This window comes from Bos taurus, chromosome 6, assembly GCF_002263795.3.
Source record: "Bos taurus isolate L1 Dominette 01449 registration number 42190680 breed Hereford chromosome 6, ARS-UCD2.0, whole genome shotgun sequence".
NCBI lineage: Eukaryota > Metazoa > Chordata > Mammalia > Artiodactyla > Bovidae > Bos > Bos taurus.
The window spans coordinates 25689884-25709238 of record NC_037333.1 but is presented as its reverse complement, the minus strand read 5'-3'; the positions used below and the strand labels follow the sequence as shown (position 1 = coordinate 25709238).

Sequence of the window (19355 nt, the reverse complement as noted above, 5' to 3'; positions counted from 1 at the left end):
CCACTTGGACAGTCATACAGATTTCAGCAATGTAAAGTAGAAGTTGTCTTGCAAAAGCTGTAATTTACACACGAGGGTTTGGTCCAGTCCTCCTATGTAGTGTGATCCATTTCGACTCACTCTAAGTTAGTGTTGAAAGGGTGTTTTATATTTACCTCTAGACTACTAATCCCTAGTAACAGAAACTCTAGTTCTATTACAATAATATAAGCTATTTGCAGAAACTGTGGAAAGATAGAATTATTTTGAATAGATATCCGCTTTTAAAAGTTTAGAGCAGGGACCAGTCTATTTTGTTTTCTTCTGTACATCCAGCATCTACAGCACAATAAACTGAGGTACTCAAAATGTGTTTTTTGGAGAAAAAGTAGGGGCATAACTTCTGTGCAAAACTATTACGAATTTATAAGCTCAGAAGTAAAAGAAAAAGGGGCAAGAAAAAGGGGCAAGATTAAAAACACGGAATCTGGTTCCTGTGAATTGGGAAAGGCATAGCACATTTCATCTCACACCCAGTTTCAATTTTTTTGCTTCTGGCAGTAAAACAATCACATGAGTATTAAAACATGAAACTATCCAAGGTGTTAGGATGACTACCTCATGTCTACTTTGAAATTCACAGTAAGCAAGATATAACAAAGTATTATTGAAAGATGCCACAGACTGGGGCCGAAACTTCCACAATAAGTCAGTTAGTTGTGAGATGAGAAGTAGAGATAATAAAACTGGCTGGTTTTAGCAATTGATGGGCAAATGAGCTGATCCTGACTACTGAAGACAACCTAAGAGTGGTGTCTCTCCAACTGTATGTGACAAAGGAGCAGGTTTAAACCCCAAAATGCACACTCCTGTCACAAATATATATTGTATATATATATCACATACTTCTTCCCGAGTGGTGCTAGAGGGAAAGAACCCACTTGCCAATGCAGGAGACACGAGAGACATGGGCGTGATCCGTGGGTCGGAAGAACCCCTGGAGGAGGGCATGGCAACCCACTTCCAGTATTCTTGCTTGGAGAATTCCACAGACAGAGGAGCCTGGTAGGCTACAGTCAGATACAACTGAAGCAACTTCCACACACACAATGTCACAGCAATATCTGATTTCTGTAGAAGTTTCTAGATACTCAATTTCTATACTGGTCTAGAGAGACACCTACTAGCACTACCTAGGGTTTTGTTTCTTAACGTCAATTTGATCTGAAACCTTGTATTTATCCGGGTCTAACTCTTGAGTGAGAAAATTCAGCTCTTTTTTCCTTCTACTCAGTAGATGAAGACCATCCAATCCAACAATTAGATAAAAAGTAGCACAGAGACTTGTCATTAACTTGTTTTAATTTTAAAATGTAAAACATCACATTATCACACTGCCTTAGTAAATTAAAATTATCCTTTTGAATGCAAACTTCAGCATGTAAGAATCTCAACTTGAAAACTTCACTTTATTTTGCCATTTATCTTAGAAGTTAACAGGACATAGATACTTAAAACCAGATATGAAAATATTCACTTGATCTATGTACCTCTAAACTCCTGTACCTTTGTTTCCATGTTCTCAGGAAAAAAAGCCGAATGATTGAGTGTGAACAGAGTACCCTCAGGGGATTCCCTATCTCTTATATGTTTCATTATCAAAGGAAGTAAAATTTAAAATGTTCTGACCTATATACACTGACTACAATCTGGTACAATGTACTGTAGCCCATGAGGTAGGCTCCATACCTCTGAGACTGTATCATGTGCTTTACAGAATTTCTGGAACAAAATTTCCAGGACTCAAATCCATACTAAGTGACTTAAATTCTCACTGTTTCTGTTTCTTCATCTGTAAAAAGGGGATAAGAGCACCTACATCAAAGGGTTATTGTGCAGGTTAAAGTGCATGTGAAGTGCTTAGAACACTGCCTGGCATATAGTAAGTACTAAGTAAGGATTTTAACTTTTTGATTCTTTCATAGTATAACTCAAATCCTCTGAAGAACTAGAATTTTAACAATTAAATTGGTTAAATGAAATATGGCATATCCTTATGATGAAATACTAATTATCCATTAAAGATTATTTTAATAATCTATTATGAAAATATATTTAAGCTATAATATCCTGTTGAACAGAAAGGAAAAAGTAAATTAGAAAATCATGTACAATCTAATCTTATATTTAGAAAAGATGCTAATAGTTATAAAATTTGCAAGTTATTGTGATATTTAAGTGATATTTGCCAAAAGACACTCAGAATCATTCTACCCACACTGGAAAAAAAAGACTTAAAACCAATTGTGATTCTCAGCTGATAATGAGGAGGATAATAAAATGCCGTAAATTAGGATTCTTCACAATTTAGAACTGTGTACATTTAATGCATTATTTCTTCTCGACTCTCAAAGGCTGATGCTTCTTAAAATGGACTGCATGCTAGAATTAATAAAGCACTGATTTCTGATACATTCCTCCAATGCCACCCACTGCCAACATACTAACACTACCACTGTTACTTTTAAGCAAGCTCTTGAAGTGCTCACAAACTACATATACCAAAAGACAATAAGTCACCTTAGCCAATCACCCAAATTTAAACAAGATATTATTAGGTACATATATTGAGATTATAAATATAAAAGACACAGTATTTATAGAATACTGAACAAGGGGTGTTGGTGGTATTGAGAGTACTCAGATGGTAGCTTGTGGTACCCTCTAAGCTGTTTTAAATTCTTCAATAAAATCAGTATTATTAATTTCACATTTTACATAGGATTCTTGTCAAACTTATCAGTTTTAAATGATTAATTCATAATCACCATCTAGAGACAAAATTTCCTCTCAACTAATGATTATTCTACCTACAGTTCAGCTCACTCTGTCTACAATAGTTATATTTCATTTTATCATATCTGAAATATACAATTATGCATTACAGACAAGCTGTTTTCAAATTTGCTTAAAGAGTAGATCATGTTTTCAATTTTACATAAAGCCATACACCAGTTTATCATTAAAAATATGAGTCTTCATAACCTGTTTATTCCAATTCTCTTTAGACAGCAACACTAACAAAATTCTTAATGCATACACCCCCATCACCTACAAGTCTTTCCCTATGTTATTATTTTGACACTTAAAGAAGAACATCTCAATTAACAACCAAGTTTTATAACTACTATCCCTACCAATCAAATGGTGATGCATCAAGGTGGCAATTTTCATGAGTTTTAACATATTAAGAGTACATTATTTACCTAAGCCTAAAGGTAGCGCCTTATTAAAAAAAAAAAAGCCACATCAATTTAATTTCATATATATGATGCTACCTATTCAATTTATTAAAAATTAAAATAAACAAAATAACCAAACTAATGCTCCAAACTTATGCTGTTCATGTGGAAGACACTACAAGATATGACACAAGAGAGACTGCCTTGCAATAAGAAATACAAATTCCTTCTACAGAGATGGAGAAATAAAAGGACAATTCTAGTTGTCTAAAAGACAATTCACTGTACACATTTTATTTACAGTTTTGTACACTGTCTTAATACGAATGGGACCGCTTTTCTACTTGAGCCAATTTTTTAACCAAAGCAAAATAACCTAAGTAATACAAAGTGTTAAAATACAGCATAAAGATACAAAAACAGACATACTAATTCTAATTAGGAATGTAATTATGATGTTACATTTTTTATAATCCACAATTAAGTTTAGGAAATCACACATAGATCACTGATTTGAATGAAATGCATAAATTTGTAGCAAAGCATTGTAGTTTTAAGTTATAAAAAAAAAATTACCAAAGAATGCACAAAATTAATGTTTATTCCACCTTTGTGTCATATTCCTGGATCCTTCACCAATGTTACATGAGAAAGAAAAACTAAGCAAAACAAATGAAAAACTGAAATCAGAATCACTAATGTTATCAAGTAGGGAAACAAATAAATTAAAATCTAGCAGCCATCAGCAAGAGTACAGCACAGATAATGCTGTAAAAAGAAACAAAGAAAATTGCCAGAAAACTGTATGCATCATACTCTTTCAAACCAGCAAAATATGCTCCTGCATACAATGGAACGTAAACAAAATCATTCTCTTGTAAGGTATAGAAATGCAAGTTCTTTTTTTTAATATTGCAGATGGGTCAAATGTGTTTGTAATGGTTATTTCTATTAAGCTATTACAGAGTGGGCCAGGAACACATGGATTCTGGGGATGATGTGTACTGTAATTCTTTGATTGAGATAATGGACACTCTAGCCAAAAAAAAAAAAAAAAAGAAAATACGAACACAGAAGTACAAGACAAAGGCGAATGAGACTTCTCTTATATCTTAGCAACATTTAGATGGAAATCAAATTTAAATGCAGTCCACTCTGCTTTTGAAGAGGCTTTGGTTCAGCTCCCAAATCTCGATTGCTTGACGCAGTCTCCTATGAGAATACTCAGAAGGTGTCTTCTTAAACAACAAACCTATTTTTAGTGGTGGAGCCGCTCTTAGTAGCTGTGTCTGCATGGGACTGATAACCAATCACTATCTTTGGAGGAAGTCCTAACCTTTCCTTGTATACCCTCCTATAGGAAGAAAAAGAAAAGTAGCCATTAATTTTTATTCAAACATACACCCCAAATCCAGCATTACTATTCTTTATTTAAAAAAAAAAAACTAGAGAGTGAAATAAGAAACTGCACATTTTCTTTTTAGCAAAATATACTCTTCCTTTTCACTACAATCTTGGTTAATCACTTAACCAATATTTGAGAATCTACTATGTACCAGGTACTGTGGTAATTATCAATAAATTAATAATAAACAAAGCAAGGACAGTCCCTGGGGTTATGGTATTTATAGTTTAGACTATTTGATTATTTACAAACAAATAATCACAAATACATATGGTGGAGCTGTATCACATACAAAATTAATTTGTATAAAATCAATTACATGCACATATTTTAATTTTTTGATCTAAAATGCTTCAATTATATTTTACATACAAACTTTAGTATTTTATGTTACTGCAATTACATATTTACCTTATCTATTACTGACAAGAAAGCACACTCAAAAATTAAACACTTTGAAGGCAATTTGTAATATTTTCAAATCATATGTGATTCTATTTTAAGGACAAATATGATGAGTATCAAGGAGGGTAAGTACAGGGGCTGCAATATCATTAACAAGAAGGATCTAATCTCCTGGAAATCAAAGAAATCTCTCCTTTTAAATTTATGAGGTCAAAAGTATAATGCTAAGAGAATGAAGCACATCTGAAGGCTGAGGAATAAAAATAAAGCTCAGTGGCTACAGCTAGCAAGAAAAGTGAATATGAGAGTTAAGGCTGACAAGGTAAAACTGGGCACAGATCACCATATAATCTGAGAACATCATAGGTCAGGCTAGAAATCTGGTCTCTGAGAAGAGCAAAATTTAAAAATAAGCACCACATGAAACAAAAATAAAGATATATATATTTTCATGGAGTGGAATCCTCCAGTATACCAGGAAAATTTATTCATACTGTACCCTCCAGAAGATTTCAGTACCTTCCCTAGAATAAGGTATTTAAAAATAATTTTATGATAACTAAAATTATAATTAATATCAAGTTGACATTAGGATACAATGTACCTTCAATTATACTTAATCACTAAAAATCCCAGAAAGCAAGAGCACTGAGCCATGCAGCTTAAACGGGTGGAAAAATATCCTTCCTTGAAAAACTGAAGTCAAATGTTTAAATAGAGATTTCAAAAATTGTTAACACTGACACAATTAAAAATCTTCCCAAGGAAAGAAATTCATATCTAATTTCTTTAATGCATTTTCAAAGAAATATGAGATCCTCACAATCAATAAGATTCAATGCTGACAAAAACATCAGGAATATGATGACAATCAATTATCAATTTTCTCTTATAGAAACCCTCTGGAAAATGAAACCTGGAAAATCCCCACACCTTTTAATCCAGAAAGGAATCATGTTCATAGAATTCATACTGCTGGAAAAATCAACATACAAAGGGGCAAATCAAACATATTGAGACCTATGACCTGTACTTAATTTCAATATAAAATTTAAAGTTCAATTTTACTAATTTAAATTTAGTAAAAATTAACACTGACTGACATTTGAGGGGGAAAAAAAGGACAGGCAATTTTTGCAAATAGTAATATTTGCCAAAAAGTTTTAAAATATATACATGTAGGTTTTAAGCATGGAGAAAACCAAGCTACTGTCACTTATATCTCAATGTAAATTTCATGTAAGTGTACACATATGTGGCAAAATACACATATACCATTTGCCAATATTCACCAAACGTATTGAGTATTATACATAAGCACTGTGGTTTTTAAAGTACATTAAGGAAAAGACACATTCTCATTTGATAAATAAAATGTGACATGCTAAAACAGTGTTCCAGTGATTCTATACTCCATTGATAGGAAAAAGAAATTTTACAGAAATGAAAAAGGATGAACCAGACATAGAATACCAATACAGCAGTTCAAGGTTATAAAAGTGTTCATGAAAACAAGAAAAATAATGATCTACATAAACATATTTTTTAAAAAGCAGTTCTGCTTTTAGTTATCTATTTTAAAAGTACCCAAACAGCAAAACTTACCCTATATGTGTAACAGCTTCTCTGTTTTCACATTCAGTAGTCCATATTGCTATTTTATCACCTTTAGCTCTAACATTAACAACAGCTCCACATACATCATCACTGTAGTCATCAAAAGATTCTCCAATAAGGCACAGCAGCTTAAAAGAAAAAACTGAATTTCAAATTACATTCAACAGGTTATAAACAGCTTCTTTAAGTTGCAAAATGTCTCATATATTTATATACAAAGCTAAAAAAGTTTTTAAAATCAAGAGTTTTATATATGTAGTTTTTTGTCCTGGCCTTTAAAAAACTGTTAGATTCTTTAATACCAACAAACAGTTTTGCTAACTTTTTTAGTAAACTGGGAAACTGATGTCAGGGCACAAAAAAGGTGAATTATTTTACTAATATTCATTTGCTCTGCTGCTGCTACACTTGCCAGTAAACAAGTTTTAATGGAATAAATGAAAAAGCTGCTCATGGATGAAATGCCTCTTGTTCCTGTTGCTTTTCATGAACTTTCCCTAATTTTTTAAAAACAATATGGTAAATACATAAAATAAAATTTACCATTTTAACCATTTTTAAGTGGATGGTTTAGTAACATTAAGTATATTCATACTGTACCACCATCCATCTCCACAACTTTTGTCATCTTGCAAAACTGAAATGACTTAATAAAGAGTTCTAAAATGGTATTTACTGATAATCTCTCCCAAAAGAAAATTAAGTTTTTCCTCAATAAAAGCCATTTATTGAAATATTTTTTATTGCTCAATTTAGTGTGCTAACCAGGAACTTCCCTGGTGGTCCAGTGGTTAAGACTCCATGCTTCCATGGCAGAGGGCTCAGGTTCGATCCCTGGTCAGGGAACTAAGACTGTGCATGCCATGTGGCACGCTTAATATGCTACCTACAGACCAGACCAGTGTTCAGGATACAAAAAAGACTATAATCCCTGATCTTAAAAGCCTGGGGTTTAAAACCTTTCACTAGAGAAAATGTGTATTATCTCAATTTAATAAATGTCGTATGAAGCCTAAAGTTCGAAATTATATCACAACATATAAGCTGAATGATATCAAGCTACAATTTCACTATTTCCTTCACGGATCTAAAAAGTTGAGTGCACAGAGCAATACTCTAAGGACTGTAAAACTTTGTATCATACAAAATGTGAAAGTTACCACAATTTTGAACTTAATGAAATGACTAGGATGACCTTATTGTGGAAAGTCAGTCAACTGCCAATCACTTTCTGGATTTGTAATACGTAGCAGGGCATTTTACTCTCCTAGTAAAAGTATACAAGATTCGTTCACATGATAGAACAAAATTAAGTCCTGGCCTAGATTTCTAGAGTGGGCATCCTTATCTTCTCTTTGAGTAACCAATGAAAAAGGAACAAAGTTTTCTACCACTTTAATGGCAGAAAGTGAAGAGGAAGAGCCTCTTGATGAAGGTGAAAGAGGACAGTGAAAAAGCTGGCTTAAAGCTCAACATTCAAAAAAATGAATATAATGACATCTGGTCCTATCATTTCATGGCAAACAGATGGGGAAAATGTGGGAAACAAGAGTCAGATTTCATTTTCTAGGGCTCCATAAGCACTGTGGACGGTGACTGCAGCCACAAAATTAAAAGACACTTGCTCCTTGGAAGAACAGCTATGACAAACCTAGATAGCATATTAAAAAGCAGATATCACTTTGCTGGCAAAGGTCCGTATAGTCAAAGCTATAGTTTTTCCAGCGGTCATGTATGGATGTTAGAGGTGGGCTATAAAGAAGGGTGAGCACCGAAGAAGATGCTTCCCAACTGCAGTGCTGGTGAAGACTCTTGTGGTACTGTAGAAGATTCTTGAGAGTCCCGTGGACAGCAAGGAGATCACACCAATCAATCCTAAAGGAAATCAACCCTGAATATTCATTGAAAGGACTGCTGCTGAGGCTCCAATACTTTGGATACATGGTGCAAAAAGCTGACTCATTACAGAAGACCCTGATGATGGGAAAAATTAAGGGCAAGAGGAGAAGAGGGCAACAGAGGATGAAATGGTTGGATGGTGTCACTGACTCAATGGATGTGAGTTTGAACAAACTATGGGAGATAGTGAAGGACAGGGAAGCCTGGAGTGCTGCAGTTCATGGGGTCGCAGTCAGAAACAACTTAGCAACTGAATAACAACGACAACAAAGTTTTAGTATCAAAAACAGCTTTATAATTGTAAAACCTTACTGTCTCTAGCCAAAAACGATCGAGGTCACTTCGTCTCTGCTGTTTGTTCAGTGTAATTAGCCATCGTCCTCCTCGTTTGTTTTTCTCATCTTCCCACATAGGCTCAATACCATCCTACAAGGTTAGGGATACAACAATATGAGACAATATTGTTAGTTTAACTTAAGATAATGACTAAAAACAGTAAGCAACAACCGTGTTGTTTACTTTATACTCGTAAAACTGTTATTGAGGTAGTGGGAAAGCACACAAAACAAAGCTAGAGGCATGGGATTGCAAAAACAGAGCCTTGACTAGGGTACTTACTAGCTATCAAATCTTGGGTTTGACTTAATTTGGAGGTTCTAAAGTAACATACTTTGGAGGTTCTGAGTAACATACACCTTTGAGAAGCTATACACATTTCTATATCTAAAAAATACATATGAGAGAGCTAATGACTGTCCCACCCACTAACAGCTGACAAAACTCATAAGTATCTCAAGGACACACATACTCCTGACAAACTCTGCACTTCGGTCTGCTCAAGTATATAAAGAAATAGGAGTGGATAATCAAAGCTCTCCTCAAAATCAATCACAGTATGTGCCCATACAGCCAAATTCTCACTTAATTTCAATTATTTATACTAAAAGAAGCCAAAATATACTTATGCTAAAATATGGTAAAGCTAATGTAATTATTCTCCAAGCATCACAACATTAACTATTTCTAAGTTCGTGGTAAGATTTTAATGAATACCTGAATGGTCCAGTCTTATAATAAATATATGAAGTCACCAATTAAGCATACCTTAAAAAGTGAGTAGTCACAGCCAGGCATTAAATTACTAGACAACTGGATATGGTTGTACAGACTAGGTAAAAGAAAAGAACAATTATAAACATAGAAAATGTAGTGCGGAGTTTAGGTGTTTATGTGTACATTCAGAGAATATGATAAAAATAAACAAGATAAAAAACTCATTTACTTTTTTCCCCCCTATGGAGTCAATTTCTGAAACAGACCAAACAGATCTTAATAAGTCAGCTTTAAGAATCAACATCTGATGATTTTTAGAAAATATCTTCAGTGATTTTATCCTGACAATTTTGGTGTATTAGTTAACTTAATATATACACATTATTATAAGAAATGAGAAGAGATGTACCAGATGGCTGTAAGTAAAAAATCCATGAGGCTAATAAGGCATTTTAAACATACAAAAAGACAAATCTAGAGAAAGAAAGACAAAACTCCCTGATCATCAGGATTGCATGACTAAACTAGGTCAACATTATTATTATTTGTGAAAGTACCCAAGAGTGGAAAAGATCAATAGTTCCCAAACAACACACACCATTACTAGTTTAAGTGAGCAAGCATAATAATCTTTGGGGGAGCTTTTAAAGACAGAACAGTTCCACATCCTACTTCTTAGAATTTTAATTCCTTAAATATAGGCTGGAACCACAGAATGTGTATTTCTAAACTATTTCCCAAATAGCAATGTAACAGATTAACATTTGGGATGAATTAGGTATTCCACTAGCCTGAAGGTAGAATGCTAGATTGGATCATTTGATCTTGAAGTCTACCATAGCAAAATTGTTATAAAACTGGCAACAGAGTAAGAATGCCTTGCCTGTCTCCAGTATTTTATACAGAAGTGATGATCTTATACGACTAGCAATAATACCACATGGATGGTATTATTTCCCTTAGTAAGATTTTCTTACTGCTATTTTAACCCAGTCTGTGAGTATTTCATGTAGAGTTTTAAGAAAGAGTCAAGGATTCTTTGGATGACATCCCACAGTTTAACAACAAATCCAGTTTGAATGAGAGAACATTAAGACAGCATACAGCTTGTTGGGTTTTTCTATCTAATAGTAACTCTTTCCAAACTAGATTATCACTGACAAGATTCCACTAGGCAAGAAGAGAGACATGCAAACTAACAGTAACTACAGAATTAGAACCACCATTTCTATACAATTAATGTCTAGTATGGAAGGGACATTCTTTAATGGCATTCAAAGTAGAAAAGACCAACGCTTCTTTCTGCCGCCTGCTTTCTCCTTAATCATGCTCTAAGGTCTCTTACTAAGTTTACAATTAGAATCTGTAATGGCACACTTAAATAGAATCCTAATGCTACAGACAAGACTAGATTAAAAAAAGAAAATCTCAATAGCTGTTTCGTTAAATTTGCCCCCCAAAAGTGAGAAACTAAGTGACAAAGATAGAAAGCTTAAGGGTTTATCTCTCAATTATGGCATAATAATCCACTAAGCAATAACACTTCTTACAACATACCTAAAAACTGTGGCGTCATGTTCTAATTAGAGGTCACTTAGATATATAATTATGTAAAACTGGTGACAGCCAAACAAACTTAGATAAATGCAAATCTTATTCAGTGGGAGAATGGCTCAGGACTCTTGCTCTCCCCTCCTCCACAGGATACTGGAGACTATTATGTTTCAGAAAACTCTTGAATAAATACAATTAGAGAAGAAAAACACTCAATGTTTTGATGAAGGGCAAAACAGAACCATAATTTAACTAGGCCTATGAATTACTGGGAGTTTCAAATGTAGTTCATTTAAAAAATTTTTTTTCACTAAATTAAATTTTGTTTTTTAAAAAAAAGCCCATAAGTTCAATTAAAAGTGACCCAAGTGATCTCAACATAGTTTTCTTTCATTATCCTATGCTTTGTTTGTTTTCAGTGATTCAAATGCATACTAAATGCCTAGTTTAGTATGCATTTGAAGTATACATCATATGTATAAAATTTTAAATCATAATCTATTAATTTATAATTTTCTAACCACAATCTATCTGTGTGATACACCCAAGTATTAACATTAAAACATAGGAATCACATCACTGCTATGATCCAAAATACACCAACTGAACAAATTAGAATACTTAGATAACTGCTCGATAATTTATAGCTCTTAAAAACGTTTTTAATAAGCTGTATCTTTCATGTTCTCCAACAGTTTCTCCCTATATATTTTTCAAGCAAATAAGACATAACTAAATAAACTGTTTTTAAAGAATCAATATTCCAAAACTTCTTGCAAAGAACTTTATAGCTCTAAATTAAATTATATTGCTAAATCTGAAACAAAATCTCAAAAATATTTCAAGTATTCTTAAGTTGACCACTAAGTGTAATAAAATTATCTATCATCACAGATACTGTCATTCTTTGACAAACCCTGATTTATAAGCAGTTTGGCCTTTGAAATCTCAGAATCTTTATCACAGGAAATCCACAGTTTATACTAAAAAGAATCTGCAGAAATGCTAAGAAAAGCATTCTTTTCCTAAGAAAGCTCTGGAATAAAAATAGAGCAAATATGCGTAGGTAACCAAGAAAGGGGACAAGGTCCTAAAAGTTGTCAGAAGTTCCAGTGACAATAAAGGATTCTCAATGAATGACATCTTAGGACAAGGAATAGAGAATAGGCAGAGCTAAATGATGACAAGATGGAAGCTTTCTAAAACTGGTGAGAAATAATCACCAATTCTAACAGTTGTGAGAAGATGAACAAGCAAAAAAGTAAATATTAACTGTACACCTTACCCTTCTTTTTGCGAATACAACTTAAAATAAAAAAGTACACAAAACAAACATCCTAAAATGGTTACTTACGCCCAAAAGTCTTCAACAGTATCAAACTTAGAGATCAATCGAAGGTTTGCTTGCCAAGTTTTGCTTTTATCATTTTTAAAAAACCAGAGTGCCCATCTAAAAACAGAAAGTCAGTGTCAACAGAAGTTTTACATCCACGTTCAAAGCAGCAGTGAGTTTCACTTACTAATAAAAATGTTGTCTGAAGACAGTTTTCCAAGTAGACATACATTTTATAACTTTATGATCAATGCTTGATAATCTCAGACATAAAAAATGAGATGCATTTCAACACCTACTTGGTAATTTGTATTTGCCAACCCCTGATCAAGGAAAAAAATATTTTGAAAAAGCAAAGACAGAAAAACTATTAAACACACAGTATCAAGTACTGTACCCTGGATTTCTAAAACTAATTCAGTCTTTCCTGAAAAAATTAAAAACAGAACTACCATTTGATCCAGCAATTCCACTTCTGGATATTATCTGAAAAAATGAAAATACTAACTTGAAAAAGATATATGAATCCCCATGATTAGTACAGCTTTACAAGAGCTTAAGATACAGAAGCAACTTAAATGTTCATCAAGGAGTGAAAAAAGAAAATATGTATGTATGTATGAACGTGTATATTCAATGGATTATTCAGTCATAAAAGAGAAGGATGGACCATAGGACTTTGTAACAAGTTAAATAAATCACACACTAGACAGGAAAAACAAATACTATATGATTTTGCTTATACATGGGATCTAAAAAAAACTTTAAAAAAAGGAGAAAAACCCAGCCCAAGCTCACTGATACAGTGAACAGATTTGTGGTTCCCAGAGGCAAAGGGGTGGGGAAATGCATGACCTTCAAGTGGTACAAACTTCCAGTTATAAAATAAATCACGGGGATGCAATGTACAACATAGTAACATAGTAAATATAGTTCGTAATACTGCATTGCAAATTTGAAAGTTGTGAAGAGACTAAATCTTAAAAGTTCTCATTATAAAAGAAATTATAAATATGTATTGTGATAGATGTTGATTATGATCATTCCACAATACATACAAATACTGAATCACTGTGTTGTACATTTGAAATTGTTATACCTCAACTGAAAATAATAAAATTCCATTCCATCTTTTAAAAAAAAACTTGCAGTCAGCCAACAAATTCTTGAGAGTCCCTTGGACTGCAAGGAGATCCAACCAGTCCATTCTGAAGGAGATCAACCCTGGATTTCTTTGGAAGGAATGATGCTAAAGCTGAAACTCCAGTACTTTGGCCACCTCATGTGAAGAGTTGACTCATTGGAAAAGACTCTGATGCTGGGAGGGATTGGGGGCAGGAGGAGATGGGGACGACAGAGGATGAGATGGCTGGATGGCATCACTGACTCGATGGACGTTGAGTCTGAGTGAACTCCGGGAGTTGGTGATGGATAGGGAGGCCTGGCGTGCTGCGATTCATGGGGTCGCAAAGAGTCGGACATGACTGAGCGACTGATCTGATCTGATCTGATTAAAGGTTTATTCTAAGAAAATGACTGGATGACTAAGCAAAAATATTTGTCCAATAATGTTCTTAAATTTGGAAAACTGGAAACATCTTAAGTGCCTATCAACAGTTCTTAGAATGTGGTTTACAAGTCCCCGTAGGCATCCTAAGACCCTTTCAGGAACACTGATGAGTAAAAACTACTTCATAAAAATCCTAAGATATTTTATTTTTCACTGTGTTGACATTTTCACTGATGATGCAAAAACAACAGTAAACCTAGCAGTGATGCACATAACAAGAATCATACAGTGGCACCCATGTCTACCATTTGTCACTGTTCTGTATTGTCACCAACTCTCAGAAGAATAACTGTCAGTTTCAGTTAAGAATGCCACTAATGAAACAGTAATAAAATACTTGTTTTATTAAATTTCAATCTGTGCACATGTTTTTTCTGTACAAAAAATACTTCTGCATACCAAATGCAATGCTTAGACAATTGAGTTGTGAGGAGAACTAGTCGCTTTTTCAAAGAACACCGCTTTTACTTGGAAGAACAGGCTGATCAATTATGGTTACTTCTTGAAAAATGAACAGAGTGAGCATGTTGCCAAAATTTAAGCTTTCAGGAGAAAAATCAGAATTTTGGCAAGCCTGCAAGTGTCACTGAGCACGAAAATTTAACAAAACTTGGGTACATTTCTGAGGCATTTAGTAATGATAATGTTATTGTTTTGATATCATATAATGAAAAATGTCAATATTTAGATCTACAAACTCACTGAACCAGTATTTTCTAAATGACCAGTCGTATGCATGAGTGAAGAAGGATATATTCCAAATGCAAGACAGATGAATGGATTTTAAAGTAACAGAGTAGAAAAAAGTTATTGGATGTGGTTTCAGATTCTACATTGCAACTAACCTGCAACAAACCTAGTATCAAAGGAAGGAGCTATTCATAATTATAAAAGGCCATTAAAATTTCTCCTTTTCCAACTATGTATATTTGAGGTCATATTTTATCCTTGTACTTCCTCTGAAACAACGTTATCTCCAAAGACTTGAAAATGCAGAACCAGCTATGAAAACCTAGCTGATTTCTATTAAGCCAGGCACTAAAAAATATTTACAAAAATGCTGTTCTTCCCACTATGTATTTTTTATTTTGAATAAATGTTTCCATAAAAATCATTTACATTAACATGCAATGGGTTAAGTACATATGTAATTTTCTATTTTTTGAGATTTATTTTATTTTCTAATATAGCAAATGAAAATAGATGAAAATCTACATAACCTGTAAAACACTGTGGAATCCTCAATAATTTTTAAGAATGTAAAGGGGTCATGAGCCCAAAGAAGTTGAGATTTAAATAATAACAATAAATAATTTTAAAAATATAATAAACATAATATATACATGCAAGTAAGACTTCTAAGAATGTAAAGGGGTCATGAGCCCAAAGAAGTTGAGATTTAAATAATAACAATAAATAATTTTAAAAATATAATAAACATAATATATACATGCAAGACTTCTAGGCCGCTATTAAATGTGTTAATTGTGTGGGTTAAAAAAAAAAAAAAGGATAACTGTGTGGGTAAAATTCTCTTAAGACTGACATGAAACCCAGAAACCATGGAGGAAAGTTGGTATTTGATTATATGAAAATAAAAAACCTTTAAAATAACACAACTCTTTAGACAATGTTAAAAGACAAATGACTTGGAAGTGTATTTCAACCTAATCCCCCCTTGGATGGGTTAGCATCCCTAATGTACAATGCTTGGAAATAAACTTGAAAAGATAACCAAAAAGAAAATAACAAACAATAAGAACTGAACAGACTTCTCACAGGTAAAAACACAAATAAACAATTGTCTTGAACAAAACTGTTTGAAACTTCAATAGAAGAAATGCACATTTAAAACAATAAGACATGGTTTTCGCAAGTTAGGCTAGAACCAATCTGACAGGCAATTAAATTTAAAAGATTGATGGTACCAGTTGTCAAGGATGTAGAAATCAGTAAGTCTAAGCAGATAAAGGAGGATAATTTGGCAGTGTCTATAAAGGTAGATAATGGGCAGTCTTAAGCCTAAGAACTCGGAAATTTTACCATATAGATATACCGTACTAAAAAAAGAAAGTATATATATATATGTACATTGAAAGGTTTTGGAAAAATACAAACCAAATTTTTAACACTGATTATTTTGGGGAGTGGAGCAAAACAAAATGGGGAAGAAGGTATCAGAGAAAAACAGAAAACTTAACTCTTTGTGCCTGGTGTGCTGCGATTCATGGGGTTGCAAGGAGTTGGACACGACTGAGCGACTGAACTGAACTGAACTGAAAACTCTGTATACTTTGTGCCTCAATGATTTAATCATTCTTATAATACTATAGCGATTTTTTAAAAAGAAAATATAATTCCTTACAAAATTATTTACAAAAAGTAAATAATGAAGAAATTACCAAAATCAGAACCAAAAATGTCTCAGAACAGTTTTTAATTTCATATTATTTTACACAAAAAATAGAAATTATAGAGAAATTAAAATCCTCAGACTTCATTTTAGGATTTAATCAGTTTGTTCACTGATAAGAGCACCTTTCAGGAATCTCAGATTTCATCTTAAGCTATGATGGATATATGCCTTGATCTCCCACAATAACAGCGACATGAACTGTGTTCACAGACAGAAGACAGTGAGCTTTTTATACGATACCACTGAAAAGATGGGGGGAAAATACTTTAAAGGTTTTAGTACTGCTGCTAGGATGAACTATATAAAACTGCCACTAATCAATTGTCCAACTTAGTATTACTTTGGCACAATCTTTCCTGAGGAAGAATTTTTTCCTTTTATCAACTATTTGACCTTTGATATTTCACACACTGGCTGACAATCCACAGTATCTAGAGAACTGATTTGTTCCTCCCTGGAGGGTATGCTGAATCACCCACCTCCTACGAAAAAACTACTAAAGCATATTTGGACTATTACTTCAGGAAGTCTACAATGATAATGAAGGGGAAAAAAAGGACATAAAGGGACAACACATTTTTCAGATAAATGAAACCTAATTATAGACTTGTAGGGTGTGGGAGAAGGGGAATGAAAGGAATTAAAGATCCTCGAAAGTTAATTTATCCCATTTACTTTCCTCCAGATTCTTACAATGTTTCTGAGTGTTCCCACCATCAGCTCTCAGTGAATTAAAGTTAAGTTTTATCAGATAAACCAGAAAGATATTTAAGTAAAAGCACAAACACACTGGGAAGTGGTAGGGTGGAGGTAGGAAAAACCATATACTGAAGTGTTGAACTACTACATTGCAACTATGAAAACTTAACTCATCCTAAACTCTCTTTTCCTCTTCTAAACTTCTCTTAAAATACAAACCAACCAATATCCAGACTCCATATACCCTAGGCTCTTTCTCCTTCACAGACCATCTGAACTTTCTCCTTCAAATTGTCTATTCCTGCTCTATACATTTGTATATTTCTATTCACTCTTCAAACTACGCCAATCTTTTCTATCATCTACTCTACTAAACTTTCTCCAGTGTTAGCAAGGACTTATTGTTCAATCCAATGAATATTTGACCTTTTTGGGGCATATATGCTGTACCTTGTCCTTAAATCATTTTCTTGGTTTCCATGACCAACACTCTGTCCTAGTTTATATAGTATATATTTCTATACACTTCCATAGGCATTTTAAAAAAAATTTTATTGAAGTACAGTTGATTTACAATGTTATGGTAATTTCTGCTGTACAGCAAAGTGACTTAGCTATACATATGTATATATATTTTCATATTCTTCTCCATTATGGTTTATTATAGGATATTAACTACATAGTTCTCTGGGCTATACAGTAGGACCTTGTTGTTTATCCACTCTTTATATATAATAATTTGCTAACTCCAAACTACCAGTCCATCCCTGCCCAACCCCCTCTCTCTTTGTACCACGTCTGTTTTCTTCATAGCCATTCTTACCCAAAAAAATCCCCATGTGCTAATATTCCTAGCCTCTGTTGTGAGTCAAATTCACTTAAGAGAACTCATTTACTACTATGGTTTCAACTACCATTCAAAGTTCTACTTTCTGAGCTCAAGATTCACATATAAAACTGCTTGCCAGACGTGGGTCATCCAAGTGAAAATGGAATCCTCAACCTAACATACCTAAAACTAGTCTTATCTAATCTTCCCCTCCAAACCTGTCCCATTCACCATTTACCTTGTTGCCCAAGTCAAAAAATCTATGTGTCAGAAAGCTTACCTGTTCTGTAAAGGGTGTTTAATATAGTGTTCTGGGTTAGCAACCTCCTGATTAGATTCTGTTTTCTCTTCTTCTGTAGGCGGGGGATTCGGAGTAGGGGTGGTTTCCTAGTGGAAAATAATTAAACATTATAAACTTCTTAACATGAAAAAATAACATTAGGAAATTTATTTGTACATTTTTATTGAAATACAGTTAATTTACAATGTTGTGAAAACTTAATCTCTATGACAGCAATAGTCTAAATAAATCTGAACCAATACTGTCCATAACGTTTTTTTAAAGAATGAATTATAGGAGAAGCATTTGATAAAGTAGACCACTAGCCAAACTCTGAGAAAAGCACCAGACTCTTCTAGCATCTCTTCATTAAGAGCAAAACGTTTCTCAAATTTAAAATATATATTGTTATCTTCCACTTACACATTTAACATAAGATTGTTAGACACCATGCAAAATAGGAAAACGAAGTATCTTTCTTTTAACATCCCATTAAAAGTGCTGTGCGTGGCAGGGGTGGTTAGTGGGGAGGGCCGGTTCAACTAAAGTTTGGAGAGCATAATTAACTTTATTACATGACACACAAAAAATCTTTATAAAATGAGTAAGGCAATACTACACAGATCCTTGCCCTCATGTCACACTGTTATGATATATGGTAACTTAAAGTTGAGCAACTTCTGTCATTTTCAAATGACCCTAAGGAAAAAAGCTGGATACCAGCTTGAAGTGAAATCTTCTTAATCAGGAAAGGTGTACATCAAGGCAGTATATTTCCACCTTGCTTATTTAACTTATATGCAGAGTACATGATGAGAAACACTAGGCTGGATGAAGCACAGCTGGAATCAAGATTGCCAGGAGAAATATCAGTAACCTCAGATATGCAGATAACACCACCCTTATGGCAGAAAGTGAAGAAGAACTAAAGGGCCTCTTGATGAAAGTGAAAGAGGAGAGCTTAAAAGTTGGCTTAAAACTCAACATTCGGAAAAATAAGGTCATGGCATCCAGTCCCATCACTTCATGGCAAACAGATGTGGAAACAGTGAGAGACTTTATTTTTTGGGCTCC

At 33.6% G+C, this 19355-nt stretch overlaps 1 protein-coding gene across 2 annotated transcripts in view; it reads right to left on the bottom strand.

Moving 5' to 3' along the window:
- Window positions 1-1323: 1323 nt before the first annotated feature.
- Window positions 1324-19355, bottom strand: part of EIF4E (eukaryotic translation initiation factor 4E) — a 40697-nt gene continuing 22665 nt past the window's right edge. The window contains exons 2-7 of one of the 2 annotated variants that reach the window (XM_059887315.1): window positions 18282-18388; window positions 12509-12604; window positions 9652-9715; window positions 8860-8973; window positions 6637-6776; window positions 1324-4575 (exon numbers count right to left, since the gene is read on the bottom strand). In XM_059887315.1, the coding sequence (XP_059743298.1) occupies window positions 4461-4575; window positions 6637-6776; window positions 8860-8973; window positions 9652-9715; window positions 12509-12604; window positions 18282-18388 (636 nt within the window). In that variant the 3' untranslated portion in view covers window positions 1324-4460. 2 annotated transcript variants of the gene reach the window in all.